At 43.6% G+C, this 21,966-nt stretch overlaps 1 protein-coding gene across 7 annotated transcripts in view; it reads right to left on the bottom strand.

Annotated features, from left to right (window-relative positions):
- Nucleotides 1-21,966, bottom strand: part of TNRC18 (trinucleotide repeat containing 18) — a 206,777-nt gene that overhangs the window by 17,033 nt on the left and 167,778 nt on the right. For all 7 annotated transcript variants that reach the window (XM_069209985.1, XM_069209990.1, XM_069209991.1 and 4 more), the window contains 4 exons: nt 19,114-19,189; nt 16,856-16,964; nt 3,137-3,253; nt 1,922-2,086 (listed from right to left, as the gene is read on the bottom strand). In XM_069209985.1, the coding sequence (XP_069066086.1) occupies nt 1,922-2,086; nt 3,137-3,253; nt 16,856-16,964; nt 19,114-19,189 (467 nt within the window). The remainder of the gene's footprint in view (nt 1-1,921; nt 2,087-3,136; nt 3,254-16,855; nt 16,965-19,113; nt 19,190-21,966) is intronic.

A 21,966-nucleotide genomic window follows, 5' to 3' on the forward strand; every position in this document is an offset into this window, starting at 1 on the left:
ACAGCTATTTGTCAATAACTTGAAAAGTATACATGCAATTTTGATGATTTGAAGTTCCTAAAGTACTTACCTGCAATACCTTTCGAATGAGATATTACATGTAGAATTTGAACCTGTGGTTCTTAAAATAAACTAAGAAAAGATATTTTTCTATATAAAAACCTATTGGCTGGATTTGTCTCTGAGTGTGTGTACCTCATTTATTGTCTATGTGTATGTACAACAAATGCTTAACACTACTCCTTGGATAAGCCTACTGCTCGACCACACTACCACAAAATAGAGCATTAGTATTATCTATTTTTTACCACTATTTTACCTCTAAGGGGAACCCTTGGACTCTGTGCATGCTATTCCTTACTTTGAAATAGCACATACAGAGCCAACTTCCTACAGAATATCTGTTAGGTTGGGCTGTAAGCACTGTAGTGCAAAGATGCATGCCCATTATTGTTCACTTAGGTCACTTGTATGACATGGGTAATAAGCTCTTTTAAACTATTTAAATAAACTTCATTCGGCTCCTCAGCTGAAACCACGAGATTTGTACCAATACAATCATAGAAGAGGATTCCACATGCTCCCTATATATGTACTGCTTAGCTAGCTCTACTGAATTCCTAATGCTGAATCTCGGAGTTTGCCTCTATTGCTTAATTAACTTTTTACCAGCCGTCCAGTACCTCCATTATAATTTCTATCCGTTCCAAGAGCAGAAACTGTGCCCAATGGAATATTAGACCACACTCTTCAATTCATCTTGTTGCTTATGCAGATTCTTGATCCTTATTCATCATGGAAGTCACTGATGAGTATTCAGTAAGACAATAGGCCTTGGAATGCATGCATGTACCAACATATACATGACCACTTTGATCCAACAGTCACCCACCCAACCATGATCATTGAGGTAGCCTGAACCATTGCACAAAGGGAACTTCAGACATGCTTTTTCAGTCCAAACTTCATACAACTGTAAAGTTCCTATGGGATGCCCCAATACTGCATATTAAAACTGTATGCAAGTCTGGCAAACCTGGCTAATTCGAAAATAATGTCGGTTTGTTTTTCACGGAATAATTTAAGTGCTACACACAAAGCTTTTATTTTCTTAAAACTATTTTTTTTCTGGCAATCAATACAAACTTTTTCTTCCTTTTCTTAAGAAGGGCTTCTACAATTGAAAACCTTTTAGATTCAGAGTACAAAGACAGCCTGGGCTCTTTCTGATTTATCTGATGACGTCTGGCCGGTATGTCTATATGGTTTAAGTTTTCAATGCAAGTCCATTACATGAAATAGTGTGGAAACAGTAAAACTCCTATGCTAATTTACAGCAACATATACCATTTAAATATAACTTTAAAATGAGCAAAAATAAACAAGGACGAATGTAAATAAAAAGGTGCGATTACAATGGTACTATAAAACTTGTAATTGGTGTGCAAGCTAGCTCGCAGTTGAGGCACCCGATCCAGTTCTTTGAAATGTGTGAGCTAACATCAAGGATGCAAGGAAGGCAGACATTGTTTTATCATCCACTTCAGTGTATTGGCATTAACATAACCAGGGTTAGGAAGCTGGGTGAAGAGGATACGCCCTCACTTATGAGAGGACGAGGGAACACAAAGTCTCTCCTGGTGAGGAAATGCTGAAATGGCCAAAAGCAACAGAGAGCAAATGGAACACGGAATGAAAACAGTGACAGATCCGTGATTGAAAACAACAAACATATTGAGGTGAGATTGACAGGACAGAGGATATGGAGGACCCAGAGGGACCCAAATAAAACAAATAAATTAAAAAAATCAAATTGCAAGGGGTGAAAGAAAAAGAAAAAAAAAAATGTATATAGCGCTAAATTGGTTAAAGATAACAAGCAGATGTGAAGGGGAAAAAAAACAACTGTAAATCAAAGTACCAGGGGTTTGTTTGGCACTTAGTTTTCTCCCACGACCTTTGCTTTTTGCCATAGTATCTTCAGGCTCCGATGCTACCATTTCCTTAACCTCCACAGCATCTTTGCTTGACTTACGGCAGCGACGCTTGGTATTGGGCACCAAAAGAGCAGGGGAAGGCTCTGCACCTGCAATTCATCACACCATGCAAATTAGTCAAGTGTCTCAACTAACAAATGTTCTCAATTTACAATTGCACCCATTTAATCTTTTTAAGAAACAAAATTTGAGCTCTCAAATAAACTATTCTGATTCACTAGTTTCAAAGTGGCAGGTGTCCGAACAGAGATAGTTTGTCTATGCTTGTGGTCATTCTGCTTGCATGAAAAATATCTGAAATATCTTTTGAAGCTGTGCTGAGCTTACCACAAAGCATGTGTCCTTAAACCCTGACGTAGCTCTCAAAACTGAATTCTAGATTATGGCCACCAACATGACTTGTTTTCCAGTGGAAATGGTTTATTTTTCGACTGCTAACCCACTTAAGAAAGTATCTCATTCCAAACAAGACCAATGACTATTATGAACAATCATGTTTATTTTGATCTTCATCACAACCATATCAAGAGAAGACTCTTCTACAACCATTTCAGTGTCTTCTGCAAAGTTAACTGCCGACCCAGTTCCCAGTTTAGAACACCATAAACATATAGGTAGCCTCTAATTTGAAGCTGGGAGACCAAAGTACATCCTGTTGATCACCCTTCTTTTCAAAGTACATCCTGTTGATCACCCTTCTTTTTAATTTGATTCCTCAATTAAATACGGAACATCACAAGATCCAAATTCATTTGAAAGCACCTTAACTGGGTTGTGAATTTATTCAAGATCTGTCTCCCTAAAGAAGTTCATATTTGACAGTATAGGTCACTGGAGCAAAAATGATTGTTCCTACACTGCCAGAGATCAGAGATAACTGTTTTTGCAATCAAGTGAATTTTGTGCAGGGAATTCATGGTCTGTCAACGCCAGAAGGAACACCACCACATATTCCCTTTGCCATACCAGCGAAAATAAAGTTCAATAATTGTACATCCTTTAGAAAAAGAAGAAATTTTGAATTTTCTTAAAAACAATATGATTTACCATTTTACAGATTCAAAAATTTGACAAGATGGAAATGACTACGACTTTCTGCAGATTAAAAAAAAAAGCTCACAATGCTATTCTGCACTTACACTGTATTTTGTAATCTGGCGGTAGTAGCCGGATATGAGAAAGAGGGATACGTCCAGTGTCCCCGTCATCGAATTCCACGGTAATTAAATCTCCTTCCTCCTCTTGTTCACTGTTGCCTGCAGATTTTGTGAGGTAAGAAGATCAGTTCATTGGAAATAGTGATTGTTAGCAGTTCACCAGCAGACTTGTGTAGATTTTCTAATGTCTGAAGCAACATTATTTCTCACACTGAATTTGCAGTATTTTGGGATGAGCAGAAGCTTGTTGGCAAATGCGTCTGAAAAAAATGCTGGTTTTCAGCAGTTTACCTTCAAATGTTTAAACAAAAACTCACTTTGCTTACAAGTTCCACCATTGTAAAAAAAAATATATATATATCATACAATTTTGGTGAGGTGCACACCCTAAGTCTCTTCCAGTTTTGAGGCCCCCAGTTATGGTAAGAAACCAGTTAGCTGTAAAAATAGTTTTGCAGCTTGAACCTTTCTAGGCTCACATGCTGTGCATTATTCCAGCATCTACTCATTGGGTTGAGGACTGCTTTATTTACAAAGCGTTTTCCTATTGGGCATCAACGTATATGTACTCACTCTGCCTCACTATGACATTGACTTTAAGCCCACAATGCCTCCGAAGGTACACTCCATTTTATTTTATTTTTTTAGGTCATTTAATTGCACTAACTCCCCTCCATCTCTGAGGTGGGATGGCCATATGTGAATTCAGAAGAGCTTCAACTGCAAATCCATTCTTAAAGGTAAGCAAATAGATTCTCTTCCAGCATACATCTCTTGTAGCTTCACATGCTATGCATTGATTACTTAGTGGTATATTTACCCTATCATCAGGGTTGATGGGCCTTGAAAATGGGTTAGTGCACAATAAATTGGAATCCCTCTTTGGCCTACCATGGCTTTTTGCTTGTTTCTATATCCATGAAGGTGTTTAGTAAGGATTATTTTGCTTACTATGTAAGCATCTGTTTGTTGCATGTAGTGCTGTAGTTTCACATGCAGAACAGTGAAAACTTTTACAAGTAATCAAAGCCTTAATGGAAGGCCTTCAATGTATAATTCTGCCACTTGCACCTCAAACACCAGTCTGGAATCTCAATATTAACCTTTCCAGGGTCCATTGAAGCCACTGGATTCATGCTCTCTGCAATTCCTAGCGTGGAACGTTGCCTTCTTGGCAGCCATAATGTTTTTGGGACGCATCAGTGGGTTACAGGCCCTCACAATAGAGGGACCTTTTTTCCTAATCCACAGTGACAAAGTTGTTCTTAGAACCAATCCCAAATTCTTACCCAGGGAGGTCTCCCCTTAATCAAACTACTTTAATCACACTGGCAAGAGCTCTCAGTCTTTTCCCCCCACAGCCTGATTCAGTGGCTGAAAGACCACTTTCCACACACTGGATGGCAAGCATGCACTTACTTTCGTATTATGTATATAGGACAAAATTGTTCCGTATAAAGTGTCAACTCTTTGTAGCCTTTTTGCAGCCTCATAAAGGTCATGCCATTTCTAAGGCAGTGATCATCATGTGGATTGTTAAATGCATCTAAAACTTACATAAAAGCTAAAAAATAAAAACCCTGCTTTTTGCCAGAGATCACTCACTTTAGTATTATTCACTTTCTAAACACATGGTAACTATTTTCTACTCGCTACTCCATTTCTAGTTTCACCTATTGGACGAAAAACAATCCAACAATGGAGTTGGTGCCCTTGCACATCCACGACTAGAGGAGTTGTCTCGACCTTGTGACTCTTGAATTTCTTAGTAGGAAAAGCACGTTGCAGTCGTCCAAGGCCAGCACTAGATGGCAGGAGTATGCAAAGCTTGTGTATCTACAGCCACACATGCTACGAACACTTGCACTTTGAAGACCATGGTGTAGTCATGCGTATTCTTGTATTGTTGCATTATACACGAACGCCAAACCTGCCCGTTTTCTGAGAAGAACATGTTTTACATTTTACATCCATACTTTGTTTTGACACTTTATAGAACATTTGTATTTTATTTTACTCATGTATGGCAGCTGCTCCTTTAGGCACTGCTGTACCATTGTGTGGTAAATGTTCCTTTAGGCACTGTTGTGCCTGAAGTTTCTGCTGCCTGATCAACAAAGAACTGTTTTGTCTTCCTGATATCCTTGGTCTCATGTACATAGCACGTTACATCCCTTCTTACATCCAATGCAAGACGTACTTTCTGCTGCACTTGCTAGCTTTTGAAAGAAACAAACGGCAGAACAATGGTAATTCTACTGTTTGTTTAACCTATCTCTGGTATCAATTTTGGTTGTCTTCTCATAATGACCTGTTCTGATGGATACAACTACCTGTGGATTCCTCACCTAATGAATACTCCCATGGCGCCAGCATTCGACGGAAATCTTCTTACTAGTCTCTGCACGTCGACGAGGACGTCACTCTAGCCCACGCGACGCCGTCTGACGTCATACAGGCAATAAGAGGTCCTCGACGACGTGCGGACGTCAGTTCCCTTTTTTCCGTGCATTCGAAACGGTTATCTTCGAGGGAGCAACTGTTACTTTTTTGGTTACAGTGTATTTTTGCTGCGTAGTCTTTCGCTGTGGTAATAATGTCGCAGAGAAAGTCTGGATTTAAGCCTTGTCGTGAGTGTGGAGGCAAGATGTCGGTGACGGATCCTCATTCCGATTGCCTTTGGTGTTTGAGCTCCGACCACGACGTCTCGACTTGTGATTCATGCCAGCACATGAATCCAAAGGCCCTCAAGGAACGTGAGGCGAAGCTGTTTATGGCTAAATCGAAGGAAAAGCATCACAAGAAGTCTTCTTCTCCAAGACATCGGCGTCATCGAGACTCCCGGTGCCGTAGAGAATCTCGGCGTCATTCGAAGGAGACTCGTTCCAGGTCTTCGGATCGGCGCCGAAGGACATGGGAGATCAGTCCCACGGTTACGCCGCATCCTTCGACGCCGTTGCCCTCTCCGGCGTCTCCGACTTCACTTGGACAGGCGTCGGTGATTGAGGTATTGGAGCCTCAGGTGTTTTCTCCGGCGCAGACGCCGAGGCCGGCGTCGGGGTCGCCTCCGAGACAGGCACCTCAGTATCCGGCTTTTCCCACCCCTGGAGCCGATAGTTCCGCATTCTTGAATGCGATGTATGCCATCTTCCAACAGATGGCTCCAGGGGGTGCTCCGGCTGGGCCTTTGGCCTTTTCTTTGGGTGATCCTGCGCCTCTTCGGCCGGCACCCTTTATGCCCTTTCTCCCTTTTGGGAACGTGGGCTCGGCGCCAGTGTCGGCGCCGGTGGCCGCTCCGGTGGCTTCAGAAGGATTGGCCCCGGGGATTTCCATCCCGTCGAAGTCGGGATTTCGGCCTGTGACTCCGGTGGGTCCATCTGCTTCAGCTGCTCTTTTGTCGGCGCCGAAGTTACCTGTGGCGCCGGACGCGGCGTCGGTGGCTTCTGAAGATCGGCGCCGATCTTCGACTTCGGCGGAGGCATTGTCGACTCCGCGTATTGAACAGCGACTTCATTCCAGGAGACGTGCTCTCCGTGTATTAGAAGAGCAGGAGTACCAACGAGCCCTGGAGGAAGGAGAGCTAGAGGACTCGGGTGATGGGCTGCGTGGACTGGAGTCGGCCAGTGGGCTGGACACTTCCCCTGAGTGGGATCTTTCGTCCCCGGGGGAGTATACTGAGGAGGCTGCTTCCTTTCATGCAGTGGTACGGAAGGCAGCTAGTTTTTTGGACCTGCCTTTGCGGGGGTGGAGGCTAAAGAAAACCTTTTAACAGAGGTGCTACATCCGGCCTCCGCTGCGGCGGAGCCTCTGTTGCCATTTAATGACGCTCTGCTGGATCCGGTGATAGAGGTGTGGAAGAGGCCGGCATCTTCCCCAGCAGTTCACAGAGCCGTGGCCAGGAGGTATCGGGCGGCTCCGACTGACCCTGGGTTTCTATCTAGGCACCCTACGCCGGAGAGCTTGGTGGTGCAGGCCTCCTGTTCATCCAAGTCAGCGCCTGGTTCTTTCCCGACGGTGCCTGGGGACAGAGATTCAAAGAAGCTAGAGGCGCAGTCGAAGAAAATTTTTTCGTCCTGCAGTCTGGCGTTAAAAGCCACCAATGCAACCTGTATCCTGGGGAGGTATATTCATGCTCTGATGGATGACATTTCCTCATCGTTTACAGAGCTTCCCCAGGGTCTTTTGGATCTTGTCTCAAATGCCCAGGCTGCTGCAACCCAGATTATCCAGACGGGACTGGATACCACCGACTCGGTAGCCAGAGCAATGGGCACTACTGTGGTGGCAAGGAGACAGGCCTGGCTCCGTAACTCGGGCTTTTCTGCAGATGTACAGTCCACATTGTTGGATCTCCCGTTTGATGGGGACAAACTGTTTGGAGCCAAGGCTGATTCGGCCTTGGAACGTTTTAAGGAAAGCAGGGCCACGGCTAAGTCGTTAGGGCTCCAAGCTCCTTCTTCCACGGCCTCTTCCAGATTTTTCAGGAGGTTTCGTGGATTTGGGCGTGGCTCTTCCTCCTCTTCCTTTCGGGGAAGATATCAGCAACCTGCCTCTTCCCATCCCTATAGATCTTTCAGGGGGAGAGGTAGGGTCCGCACCAGAGGAGCCTCTCAGCAGCACTCTGCCTCTTCCTCATCCTCTGGCGGGGTGCAGCAGGGGAAGCAGCCTTAGGCTTCCACCATTTCCCACTCACTCCTCTCCTGTAGGGGGAAGATTACAGCATTTTCTCACCAAATGGAAGACTGTTACAACGGACACTTGGGTTCTCAGTATTGTGGGAAAAGGCTACACCCTTCCCTTTCGGGAGTTCCCGCCCCTCATCCCGCCCCGCCCTTCTTATTGTTCAGAAGAACACCTCCTGTTGCTAGAACAGGAGGTACAAGCCCTCCTTTCCAAGGGCGCGGTGGAGTTGGTCCCAGAGCAGGAAAGGGGTCGAGGATGTTACTCAAGGTATTTCCTGATTCCCAAGAAGGATGGTCGTTTGAGACCAATTCTGGACCTGAGGATCTTGAATTGGTTCCTCAAGCAGGAAAAATTCAAGATGCTGACCCTAGCACAGGTGCTTTTGGCGTTGAACAAGGAAGACTGGATGGTGTCTGTCGACTTGCAGGATGCTTACTTTCATATCCCGATACTCAAGTCACACAGGAAGTATCTCCGGTTTGTGGTGGGATCGCAACACTATCAGTTTGCGGTCCTTCCGTTTGGTCTTACTTCAGCACCTCGAGTCTTCACGAAGGTGATGTCGGTGGTTGCGGCAGAACTCAGAAGGAAGGGGATAGCAGTATTCCCTTACTTGGACGACTGGTTGATCAAAGCCAAGTCCCCGGAGCTTGTGTCGCATCATCTGCAGTCAACAACCCAGTTGTTGTTCGACCTGGGTTTTTCGGTGAACGAGCCCAAATCTCACCTAGAGCCCTCTCAGCGCCTCCTGTTCATAGGGGCAGTACTGGATACAACATTGGGTCGGGCCTTTCCTCCGCCTCAGCGGATTCAAGATATTCAGGATTTGGTTCCAATGTTTCGAAATGGAGCGGTAGTTCCAGTCCTCAAGGTCCTTCGTCTGCTCGGTCTGTTTGCCTCCTGCATTCTGTTGGTCACGCATGCTCGCTGGCACATGAGGGCTCTTCAGTGGTGCCTCCGAAGGCAGTGGTCTCAACACAAAGGGGATCTAGAGAGTACTGTCAAGATCTCCAGAGATGCTGCTGTGGATTTGAAGTGGTGGATTGCAAGCAACAATCTTTCACAAGGAAAGCCGTTCCAGCAGTCGCCACCAGTGGCCACAGTCATAACGGATGCTTCCACTCTAGGGTGGGGAGCTCATCTGGGGGATCTGGAGATCAAAGGTCTTTGGTCTCCAGAGGAACAGATGTTTCACATCAATCTGTTAGAGTTACGGGCTGTACGTCTGGCTCTCAAGGCCTTCCTCCCTTCCCTTCGTGGTCAGTCGGTACAGGTCCTAACGGACAATACTACCACGATGTGGTACATAAACAAGCAGGGAGGAGTGGGGTCGTACCTTCTCTGCAGAGAAGCTCTTCGACTATGGTCCTGGGCAAAGGACCATCAGATTTGCTTGATAGCAAACCATCTGGCCGGAGTCTTGAACGTGCGTGCGGACAGTCTCAGTCGCCAATTCTCGGCAGACCACGAGTGGCGTCTCCATCCAGATCAAGTCAGTTTAATCTTCCAGAGGTGGGGGTTTCCTCGGGTAGATCTGTTTGCCACTCGAGAGAACGCGCATTGTCCGTTATTCTGCAGCCTCCAGTATCCGATGCAGGGAGCGTTGGGGGACGCGTTTCAAAAAACCTGGTGCGGCCAGTTGCTTTACGCGTTTCCTCCCATACCCTTGATTCCTCGAGTATTGAGGAAGATTCGCCAGGACCGGGCTCTAGTCATCCTAATAGCTCCGGATTGGCCAAGGAGGGTATGGTACTCCGACCTTCTCCAACTTTCAATGTGCCCTCCGCTCCGTCTCCCTTTCAGGGCAGACCTCCTCTCGCAGTCGCAGGGGCAGGTTCTACACCCCAACCTCCAGAGTCTGCACCTACATGCCTGGAGATTGAACGGGGCAACCTGAGTTCCTTCTCTCTCCCGCCTGAGGTAGTGGATGTTATATTAGCGGCCAGGCGACACTCCACTAAATCTATCTACGCTAATAGATGGTCTAAATTTGTTGCGTGGTGTGGAGAGAGGCAGATTGATCCTTTGCATGCTCATCTATCGGACGTTTTGTCTTTTGCTCTGTCTCTAGCGCAGAAAGGTTGTGCAGTGGCTACCATTAAGGGTTATTTATCGGCCTTGTCAGCCTTCATATGTCTTCCAGACCAACCATTTTTATTTAAATCCCCTATTGTTATCAGATTCCTGAAAGGTCTTCTAAATAAATATCCTCCAAAACCATTTGTTATGCCGCAATGGGATTTGTCCTTGGTCCTGACTTTCCTTATGGGGTCCCCTTTTGAACCTATGCATTCTTGCCCCTTAAGGTATTTGGTTTTAAAAACAGTCTTCCTGATAGCTATAACATCAGCAAGGAGAGTGAGTGAGTTGCAGGCCTTATCAGTAAAGCCCCCTTATACAACTTTTTATGGGGATAAGGTGGTGTTGAGGACCAAGGCTGCTTTCCTCCCGAAGGTTGTTTCACCCTTCCATTTGGCTCAGGCAATTACTTTGTCCACGTTCTATCCTCCGCCTCATCCTTCCAAAGAGGAAGAAAGACTGCACCGTCTGGACCCAAAGAGAGCGTTGAGCTTCTTTATTGATAGAACAAAGGATTTCAGGCTGGAGGATCAGCTGTTTATTGGATACGTGGGCAAGAGGAGAGGAAAGGCAGTCCACAAGAGAACACTATCCAGGTGGGTTGTTCTTTGCATTAAAATCTGTTACTCTTTGGCAAAGAAGGATCCTCCTGAGGGTATTAGAGCTCATTCCACCAGAGCTAAGTCGGCCACTTCGGCCTTGGCCAGGGGTGTTCCTGTGGTTGACATCTGCAAGGCCGCAACTTGGTCGTCCCTTCACACTTTTGCAAAACATTACTGTTTGGATTCTGAGGTTAGAAGAGACGGCCATTTTGCACGGTCAGTGCTGCAGGATTTCTTGGTTTGACCATTTAGGCACCCACCGCCGGGCGTGGTACTGCTTTGGGACTCTATTCATTAGGTGAGGAATCCACAGGTAGTTGTATCCATCAGAAGAACGAGTTACTTACCTTCGGTAACGACTTTTCTGGTGGATACATTAGCTACCTGTGGATTCCTCACGGTCCCACCCGCCTCCCCGTTGCCTTTCTGGTCTTACCAAGTAATCCTTGAGTGCGCTCCTCTTGGTCTTTGAGGGTGCAATAGATGTTGTATATAATATATTTATATATATGTATATATCTTTGTGTATATACTTGATGTGTGTATATATTTTTTTTAAAAGAGAGATATATATATATATATATATATATATATATATATATATATATATATATATATATATATAAGATTTACAGTTATTCATGCAATGTTGTGTATTTTTACAATATAATGGGATGTTGCCTTGCTCTTTCATTGCATTGCCTGGTTGTTCTCATGCACGTAAAAAATGATTGGTACTGACGTCCGCACGTCGTCGAGGACCTCTTATTGCCTGTATGACGTCAGACGGCGTCGCGTGGGCTAGAGTGACGCCCTCGTCGACGTGCAGAGACTAGTAAGAAGATTTCCGTCGAATGCTGGCGCCATGGGAGTATTCATTAGGTGAGGAATCCACAGGTAGCTAATGTATCCACCAGAAAAGTCGTTACCGAAGGTAAGTAACTCGTTCATCTTGCATTGAGTTCCTGTACCTCACTGAACCTTCTTAAGATAACATCAATTAAGCTAAATCCTGCAATTTCGGAAGCCAGGCTGCCAACTGCAAGTCCTTTAGACTTGGGTGAGAAACCGCCACCCTCTTGCACCGTCAGTGTATCCTTATGTACTGCAATTTTGAGGATATTACCTTGTGCTATTTGCTTGATATGCGAGAACTAAATCGGTCATAGCTATTTCGGGACCAATAATATCTATCACAAGAATAAGCAAAACTTCAGTATCAAATTATTAAAAATGCATAAAATGCATTCCTTTTTTAAAAGAAAGCCATGCTGGCATGTTAAGTTTTGGATTTCTTTTTTTCTGGGGCGCAGAGATCCAAGTGTGATGATGCCCATATTTGGAAAACCATCTACACCAATGATTGTTTTAACTTCCACTGCAGTGCTTCTCTGACTGAGTGGTCTACATGAACTTTGTCGGCTCCTGTTAGAGGATGTGCCACATAGTGATATTGCATGTCCCCAAAGTTTCCTTAGCTAACAGAGGGGCTAGGATATTGTGCCCCTGCTTGTTCAGTTAAAACATTGCAGGAATGGTGGTGTTAAATGCTCTTACCGCAAAAAAAGATTTTATTGAATTCCATGTAGTTTGTGTTTAAGTGCTTCCTGTGTGGAACACTGCCAACCTACCTTCATTTCTTACATGTGTGCACCCCATTCCACTTGTGATTAATCTTATAATGGCTGGGAAAGCTAGTGTTTTGAAAAATCTTCCAACTGACAAATTATTTTTGTGCCACCATTTTAATTCCATAGCTCTCTTTGTTACAACCTCCAATTCCCCATGCCACCGGTACCCCAGACCACTGGCTATTTCACCATTTATGGACTGGTCTCTTGTGTAGTCGTGTATTTGAAATTAAATGAACACACAATGCCATCAGAGGCAGCCATCAGACCCAGCAGTCTAATTTTTGTCCTCATGGTCAATGACTGAGATGTCTGGTTAAGGTGAATTTGTTCCTGAAAAACCATTTGAGCTCGTGGGCAGACAATCACCCTTGTGCTGTTTAATTGCTCTCACAATAATGTCTATTTGGAAAGAGTGAAGATTTCTTGCATTTGACACGAAAACCAATATAATAGATGTATAACTACTTTTATATGTAATTGGCATTAATCCAATTGGTTTACCTTCCCCAGCCAGTCATCTAGGGAAGGGTACACGTGTACGGTTTTAGTTCCTCAAGTGAACCGCTAAAAACGATCAGGGTCTTGTTAAATACCCGTGTGGCTGACCTGATGCCAAACAGTAAAACCTTGAACTGATAACGTAACTCCACAAACCTGAGATATTGCTAATGTGCTGAATGTATTGGGATAGATTATGTCTAGTCTGAATTTCCTCCAAAAATGGTCATCTCTTGGAAGGCTGGCATTGAATTTGGATGAATTTGTTCATAAGTCCAATATTGGTTACAAATTTGGATCTTGAGTAACCTGTCTGAAGAACTTTCTATTGCATTTTTGTAACAGTTCTTCTGTTTGTCTGTTATAACTCATAGGTACCAAGTTAGACTATTATCACCCCCTACTGGTGTTAGAAGTTGAGCTGTCGGAGGTATTGGCTTATTTTGTGGTAGTGGCCAGCATTTCCTCAACCTCAAGTGCTTTCAGCCTGATGAGTTTGTTGCAACTGCTGCGTGAATCACTGCCTGCAGGCAGGCTCTAAAATAAAGTAGGCATCTAGTTGTCAATGGAACCTCCTCTTTACAGGTACCCTTGTGGTGTGCATATCCCCATTGCTTGTGCTGTTTCGTTTGGCTTTTTCTTGTCTTTTAGAAGGTGATAAACATCTGGGCTAAATATGAGACAGCCTTTGAAGGGTAAATCTATTATTCAGGAGTGCACTTTGACTTTTACACCATGCATATATGCAATGTAGTTCTATTTGTGATTTGTCTGGTAGCTGTCTCTGTAGAGAGTCTAGTGCTGATCTAAAGCATTAGTGGGATATAATCCTACCCTATTCTACTTTAGATCTCGCCTTCTTTCAATATTCAAGTAAGTGTTTAATCAAGTCCTCTATATCATCCCACTGTTGGTGCCAGCATCAGTTGCTTAAGTCGAAGAGTTGCCAATGTATCATTGAGCAGCAACAGCTCTCTTTCAATTGCCCTCCTAACAGTCTCTGGTCTCTTACTGTCTTTATCGGGAAGCTAGAGATTGTGCCTTTTCCTTCTGAAGACACTACAAGCGACTAAGGCTTTTGTGGAACATGGGTCCTGTACAGATGCTTTATATTAGGTCTCTGCACGCAATAACCATCTTTTAGGTGGCAGGTTTTTAAAAAGAAAAAGAAAAAAAAAACAAAAAAAAACTTTTGCTGCAGAGTGTATTAGCTTCAGAACGTATTGATTTCTACAATACAGAGGGCTTACTGTTTCCATCAGGAAAACGAACTGTTAGACCTCTATTCGGACCCCAAATTCATTGGCTGTTCTTTTGACTACCCCATGATACATGTAAATAGCAAGCTCTGGAAAGATATGTCTACATTCTCTTCAGGGAGTCTGGGTCTCCTGTATTCCTCCCTATTCTTCCTGTATATCATACACGCTATCCTAGGTCTTAATGTCTTGCTATATTTGTGGCATCTTTTGTTTACCCATTTCTTCCCCCTTCTACCTGTTCTGGTGCAGCCACACAGACACACTTTGTTTCATGCACTCCAACTCTTTTCTAGGCGCCCACAAAGGCTTTTTTTCTTTTTTTTTTTAATAAGGTTAGCGCTCTAAAGAACTCCTGTTCTCTTTCTTCTCTACATCAGTGTTATCAGAAGATTTTTTGCTGCTCCTTCTGATCTTTTGAGGTTGCAGTCGCCTTTACCCTTTCAAATTCAACCATCTTTAGAAGTAAAGCCCGTGCCTTTAGGCAAATTCTTCCCATTAGCTTTTTCTTTAAACTCTGTAGGTTGGGATGTGAGGTCAGTCTCCTTGAAATGCACTTTTTGACGTCAAAAGCGTACATTCATGCAATAGTTTGATCTAAGATAGGGATTTGGCTATTTCAGAACTGAATACATCCTCTTGACTATTCGGGAAGTCTTGTGATGTTTGGCACTTCAGACGTCTTGTGAGATAGATTTGTTTCTGTCAACAGTATGAGAGAAAAGCGCTTTGAGGTCAGACTCCATGTAATGGTCTTCCTTGAGTGTCTTTTAAGGAAGTTCACTTCTGCCTCGGAGAATTCTGTTTCCACCAGTGTTTTGAGATTTGTCTCCCCAGAAACATCTCCTGTGGCTTAATACCACCACAAGCTATTCACTCTAAGAAATTTGATTTGAAAAGTTAACATGCATAACAGTCTTTTAACATATGGTCTCTAGGAAAGCACAACATACATATCAGGGCCTGTATTACATAATGAGCACACTATTCTAGTTTGCATCATGGTGCACCATAAAACAGGTGTGCCAGGTGCAAACATGCACAGTGCACTCTATTACAACCAATGTGGTGGCTCCAGGGGCAACGCATTAGTGAAAGACAGCGTGACCTCTTGAAGCAGCCGTACAATCTTTTACTGTGCAGGCAGCACACCCCTGCACTTGAAAGGTGTACAAAAATGCCCCATTGAATGACTGCACCCGCCTGTAGGGTCATGTCTTTTGGTGGGGGTCTATTGGACCACCTTTCCTCTACCCAGTGGGGTGCCCTCAGCCAGTGCGCCTCCTGAAGATCCTCTTTGCCTGTGAGCTGTGTCTATAGTTCAGTGCAGGTGCAGAGGCAAAGTGTTTCCCTCATTTATATGGGGCCACACCGCCATGAAAATAAGGGCATGCCCACTTATCGTAGAGTCAATGCTGTATGTGCGCCATGCTATATATACAGAAGGAGCCACACAAGCATCTGCAACACCTTCTGTAATAATACTGTACCGCAGGGGAGCAGAAAACAGGAACACCCAGTGGAAAAACATAAATCCGCAGTTGAGCATCTTTCATGCGTGTTGGATCGAGATTATCTCTGCTTCTTGATGCCTTTTCTTCATTTTTACTGGAAAACTTACTAAGGACTCTTGAAACAACTTTAAATCAACTTGTGGAAAAAAATTGGAGGCCATATTGTCGGCTTACTGTCAACATCACAGTAATTCGTACTAACTCTCTGTAGGTTGACGTCCAGTAGGAAAATGTTTGTAAGTAAGAACTTCCGGACCCAAACACTAGAAGGTGGAATAATGCCCAGTGACTAGAGCAGCACGAGGGTTGCAAAAACAGATTGGATGAAAAGTAGGGAGAGTGCTAGGAAAAATAGAGGGGCAACTGCAGGAGAAAGGGAAAACCTAAAGATTTGAAGTTTATAAACTCAAAATTATGGAGTAACTGAAAAGCTTGAGGATGCATTTGTCTTAGATTGACATAAGGTCACTTTTTATACAAGGTTACTAAATTTCGATATTTTTGGGACTTGAAACTACAACGTTTATCAGAGTTCCGGGGGAAAAAAAGTAAATTGAGTCCTTCAGTAATAGTGGTTCACTTTGTTATACGTACCATATGCAGTTACTGTACAGCAACAATACAATACTCCCAAATAAATATCATCCAATGAGTCACTCGTCACTATGAGACATTCACTTCTATCCTACTTCTCCTAGAAGCAACAGTAAAATTTATGATTGGGAGGGTGGACGGTTTTGTGTAATGGAAATCATAGTAGTGTTCAATTTGAAATCTAAACAATAGCAGTTTTTCCCTAGTGTACTGTGGTGCCATATATAGCTTCATGCAGGAAGCTTAAAATATAAGCCTATGGACACACAACAACCCACTCCAGCCTCACCCATCCTGAACTGTGATTTTAAAGACTAACCTTACTTGACTAAACTCTAAAATGGAACTAAGATTTCTCCCTCGCCCACCAGCACTGAAGGCCACTAAATTTGCACCACATGACATCCTCAGACGTTCTACGTCACCATTGCTCTTAGTCTTAAAACAGCTCAAAGTTACTGCACCATTTTCCCAAGGAGGACCATATTCTACACATATATGCCTTTGCAGAGGAGACCGTGCTGAAATCTCCAACTACATACATATAGTAAATAACTGTTCTAGTTCCCTGCATGTCCTAAAGAAAAAGAAAAAAATAATCCTTGCATAAAAAAATAACTCAAAGCACAGCTTCAGGAAATAAAGGGCATATAACTTTGTCAATGAAAGAACAAATTTCCATTAATATTTAGAAAGCAGCAAAAAAGAAAGAAAATAAGTTTACATTACATATAGCTTCAAATTTCATCTATACATTCTACCACGATACGGTTATTTAAATTCTTATTAGCACACTTTACGCTGCATACATTTGCTTGTTTGGCTTTTAATCCCTTACCTCGAACGATGGTACCGGGATATAAACAACGGTATTGTTGACTCCAATAAGCAGCAATCCTAGTTCCAGCAGGAAGGAATCGCACTGAGGTGGGCTTCACATCAATTATCTATTGCCAGAGGAAAGAATAAACATTCCCAAATAAAGGCAACCTATATAAGATTAACCACCGTGAATTCAACTCTAAAACCCACCTATAATTCCAACCATTGGACACCTCCTAATAAAAGCATTTCATCAGAGGAAACTGTACAGAGGTTTGTAAACACCTTATAGCTCTCCTATAAGGAATACAGAAACACTACACAATGCCTTAATGAAAAACCGACACAGGTATTTAATTATGTCACTTCCAATTTAGAAATGCTATAGCATAACTTGCATTCAAAATATGAACACTCCTTACAGTAGACCCGGGTATTACATCGAACAACGAACATATACAAGACCCCACAATCAACTTCAACCCGCATGGAAAGTTGAAAAGTTACATTTTAATACAAGTCTGACTGAGAGAACCTAAAGCCATTGGCGGGTCTGCTAACTGAATGATTATTATAGTACGTCATTATTAAACCACATGCCACTTTTTCAGGATATTAGAATTAGAAATGTGAAGGCAAAGCAGAAAGGGTGAGATTCGCAGACCGAGGCAATGAATTTTTGGAATTATCAAACATTTTCCCAGATTAAGTCTACATACCTACACCCACCTCAGCGGTCTACGCCTAATTCTGGAAACACAGGTATATTTTGGCAAAATCACTTAGTAACTCCCCCACCCCAAAGGAGAACGAGGATAAATTCCTTCTCCTGCTGTTCACTTTCACTTCCCACACTGGAAAGTTATTTGCTCCTGCCTGTCAGGAGTAAAATTCTACTTCCATGGTATGATGGCTTTGGATAGGTGTTTGGAGGGGTAACGTAAATGTTTGAGGGTATTTGCAAATGTGCAAGGTTTTAGGTATTCACAAACTTACAAGGCATTCCAATAGTGGGACAACCGCTCCCGACCCAAAGGAAAAGCCTCACGTAGAGATGTGTTTGCAAATGTGTGTGTAAATCCATTATTGAATGCAAAACCATTTTTCAGTCTTACTAGAAGCTATTTGTATGTGCCCTGAATGTGTTTGGATCAAGATTATTTTTAAACATGGATTATCTACCAGAATGAAACAAAACCAAATCACTGGAGAAGGTTTCGACACCCCTGGCACTGGCAATCAACTAAATGAACATAACTGGTCATTCTGATGTGCTGCATGTTTGAACATTAGCTTTGCCAGCAGAACAAAGAAACAAGCATTTGCAATGTAATGGGTCTTGCGTTTGCTTGAGTCTGAGCTATTAACGTTGTAAACTCCTAACTGGACTTTTCTTGCCACTTAATTTGAAAAGGAAAATTAAACAGTTGACATAAGCGAGCCGCTTCAAAGCGTCACGCCCGAAATGAGCATGAGCCCGAAGGAGATGCACAAAAGGAAAAAGTTGAACTGCAGTCAAAAGTATCAGCAAATGAGCAATTATCCACGTAACAGGGTTGATGGCCAAGGCATTAACAAAATCGCCCCAAGGAGGGACAAACGTAAAGCATTTACCAATGATGATAAAGAATTTTTGAAAGGCAAGACCATGAGCGAGTGATGGGCATGCGGTGAGTGTGGCTAAAAGCCCACAGATAGATTACAATACGTCAGAGCGCGAAGTAAGTTTGGGCGGATTTAGGAATCAAATTCAGATTGAAATCTTTGCATGAAAAGTAAAGATTATGCAAAATAAAAGATTTTACAATATAAGCTTTAAGTATGTTTTGTACAAAATGGTTCTGCAATCTGATTTCACACAAGGACTGCAGAACAATAGTGAGGAACATGTTCAAAAGATTTGCTGCTTGAAAATAAGCCTTTAAAGGTACTTCCTTTCACTGCAAACTCAAATCCCAAAGAAGACGGTGTTTCAAGTGGGAATATTACATGCCAGGAAAGCCAGTTAGTCAAAAGGCGCTGCCTGAATGTGACCAGGTAACACTACTCTGAAGTGAGCCAGCCTCAACCCCCTGGAACCATCACATGCTTCACATTCACCGTCAGGTCAACTGGCGGTCTGTCAGTATTTTTTTACTACTGTCAACCTGAATGTCTATGCAACACTTTGGAACAAGGAACTCCTTCAAACTATTTAAACAGTCATACAAGTTTGGAAGCTGTTCTCTAGGTGGAGAGGAGACGGAGGTAGTTAAACAACCTGCATAAACTTACCGCTTCCTGTAGAAGCTGTTCAAGGCAATAAATATGGGGCCGGTTTCCTCTTTCGCCTTCGATAACCACTCTGTATCTAAAAGAAGAAATGTCAGAAAAAAATAAGGAATGCAAGGGGTGAATCTTCTGAAAACATAACTTAAGTCTAGCTATTTCTGTTTGTTTATTACATGGCCTCCTACTCCCAAAACATTCCCAGCTCAGACCATTTCTATTTTTTTTAATTGTCACTTGACATCAAAATAAAGTGCTGCAGCCACCTATGCAGTTTAACAAATGTAGTGCCTCTTTTAGACACGGTCACCCCCACTTTCTGCCCACCAGTACGGATGCTTTTGAGTGGAAGTGCACTGAGACTCTGCTAACGAGGCCCTAGTGCCAGTGCTCATCTCCTAAAAACAAAACAAGTGTTAATTTTAACCCAATTGGCAAGGACTTTAGCACCCTTGTAAGACCTTGCTAAAAGGTACCCAGGGCATGGGTACTAAAGAGCGCCCCCAAGGGCTGCAGAATGTATTATGCCATCCAACGAGACCCACACTCAAACTGCAAGGCAGACTGCCATTGCAGGATGCGTGAAATGGTGTAAGCCATTTTGAAAATATGACTGTGCCCACTCCCTGTGTGCAGTGCACAAATGTATTGCATGTACTATATGCAAGTCACCCCTACAGCCTAAGCCAGAGTGCAGTATATTATATGTGAGGGCACATATGCACGAGTATATATGCCCCTGTGATGCCTGGTCATTGCAAGTGTTCAGGAAGCCATTTGAGGACATGTACTGGAGAATGGTCATTAGGAGTTACCAAACTACATAATGGTTTCACCGAAAGTAATGGTGTTTGGTATCAAACACCTTGTCTTCATAAATCTGTACTGATGCCAGTATCAGATTTATCAGGATATGCACCCAGAGGGCACAATAGAGGTGCCCCCTGTAGCCTTACCAGTCTCTTATTGTGTTGGCTGACTGGTACCTTCCAGCCTGCCACCACAGACGGGCTTCCGGCCCATTGCAAGGGAGAGCCAGTGCTCTCAGAGGCAAGGAACAATGCCTTATCTGCAGAAGGCGTTCTCACCTCCTCCAGCAGGATGGCTGGCAAGTTAGCAAATCAAGGCCAGAGGCTTCAGAGCCTCTGCTGCCTTTGACATGAAACTGCAGCTTCAAGCCAGACCCAGCAGAACACTCCTCTGTGGGGCCCATTTGACACCAGTGCAGGCAGGAAATGAGTTGTTCAGGAGTTGGGTCAGGGATATGCCCACTCCCCAGAGGAAGTGGTCATGTAGGGGGTGTAGTTGGCCTAGGACGGGGGAAGCCTATTGGCAACTACCATGTACTCCCCTAAGCACTCCTAAATTGAGTATTTAGGGGTCTCCTCACCACAGGCCCGTAGATTTGATTTCTTGGGAACTGAAGGACAAAGAAGAGACGACACCGCAAGAACCAAGGACCTGCATAGAAACTGGCACCAAACCCTGCCTTGCTGCCTGCGCCTTAAAAATTACAAAGTCTGACACTTCAACAACCAGCTGTCCTCTCTCTTGTGGGGTGTTGCACCTGGCCCTTTTTGCAGGGTCATCCCCAATCTTTTTGCCTCCTTCCTCCTCTGGGCACTTTACCACTGCTACACAGTGCTAAAGTGTATATGCTCTCTGTAGGAAGTTGACTCTGTATATACTATCTCAAAGTGAGAGATAGTGTGCACAGAGTCCAAGGGGTCCCCTTAGAGGTTGACAGTAGCAAAATTAGATAATACTAATGCTGTAATTTGTGGTAGTGTGGTCGAGAAGTAGGCTTATCAGAGGGTAGTGTTAAGCATTTGTTGTACAAACACAGGCAATAAATGAGAACACACTCAAAGACTTAACTCCATACCAATAGGTTTTTATATAGAAAAATATTATTTTCTTAATTTATTTTAGAACCGCAAGATTCAGAATTTAGTTAAGTTCATAAATTGTAAGGTACTTCACACAGGTAAGTATAGAACTTTGATTTAAAACAGTAGTACACAGTTTTGGTTAAAATGGCAATAAGCTATTTTAAAAGTGGACACAGTGCAAAAATCAACAGTTCCTGGAGGAGGTAAGTACTGGTTAGTTTCTCAGGTAAGTAAAGCACTTACAAGTTCAGTCTCCTGGGCATATGCAGCCCACCTTTGGGGGTTCAGGCAACCCCAAAGCCCCAGCAACACAGGGCCGGTCAGGTGCAGAGGTCAAAGGAGGTCCCAAATTGAAAATGTCACTTACCCAGTGTACATCTGTTCGTGGCATCAGTCGCAGTAGATTCGCATGTTCTGCAATAGCTCGCCATCTGGTGTTGGGCCGGAGTGTTACAAGTTGTTTTTCTTCGAAGAAGTCTTTCGAGTCACGGGACCGAGTGACTCCTCCTTTTGTCTCCATTGCGCATGGGCGTCGACTCTATCCTCGATTGTTTTTCCCCGCAGAGGGTGAGGTAGGAGTTGAATTGTAGTAATAGTGCCCATGCAATGGAGTGACTAAGTATGCACCTATTTAAGGTTGAGATGATACATATATAAATAATTGAAGGTAACTTCCAAACTGCTACAGGCTCCCGGGGAGGCGGGTGGGCACATGCGAATCTACTGCGACTGATGCCACGAACAGATGTACACTGGGTAAGTGACATTTTCAGTTCGATGGCATCTGTCGCTGTAGATACGCATGTTCTGCATAGACTAGTAAGCAGTTATTTCCCCAAAAGCGGTGGATCAGCCTGTAGGAGTGGAAGTAGTCTGAAATAATGTCCTTAATACGGCTTGACCTACGGTGGCTTGTTGTGCGGATAACACGTCTACACAGTAGTGCTTGGTGAATGTGTGAGGCGTA

This window comes from Pleurodeles waltl, chromosome 10 (assembly GCF_031143425.1).
Source record: "Pleurodeles waltl isolate 20211129_DDA chromosome 10, aPleWal1.hap1.20221129, whole genome shotgun sequence".
NCBI classification, from domain to species: Eukaryota; Metazoa; Chordata; class Amphibia; order Caudata; family Salamandridae; genus Pleurodeles; species Pleurodeles waltl.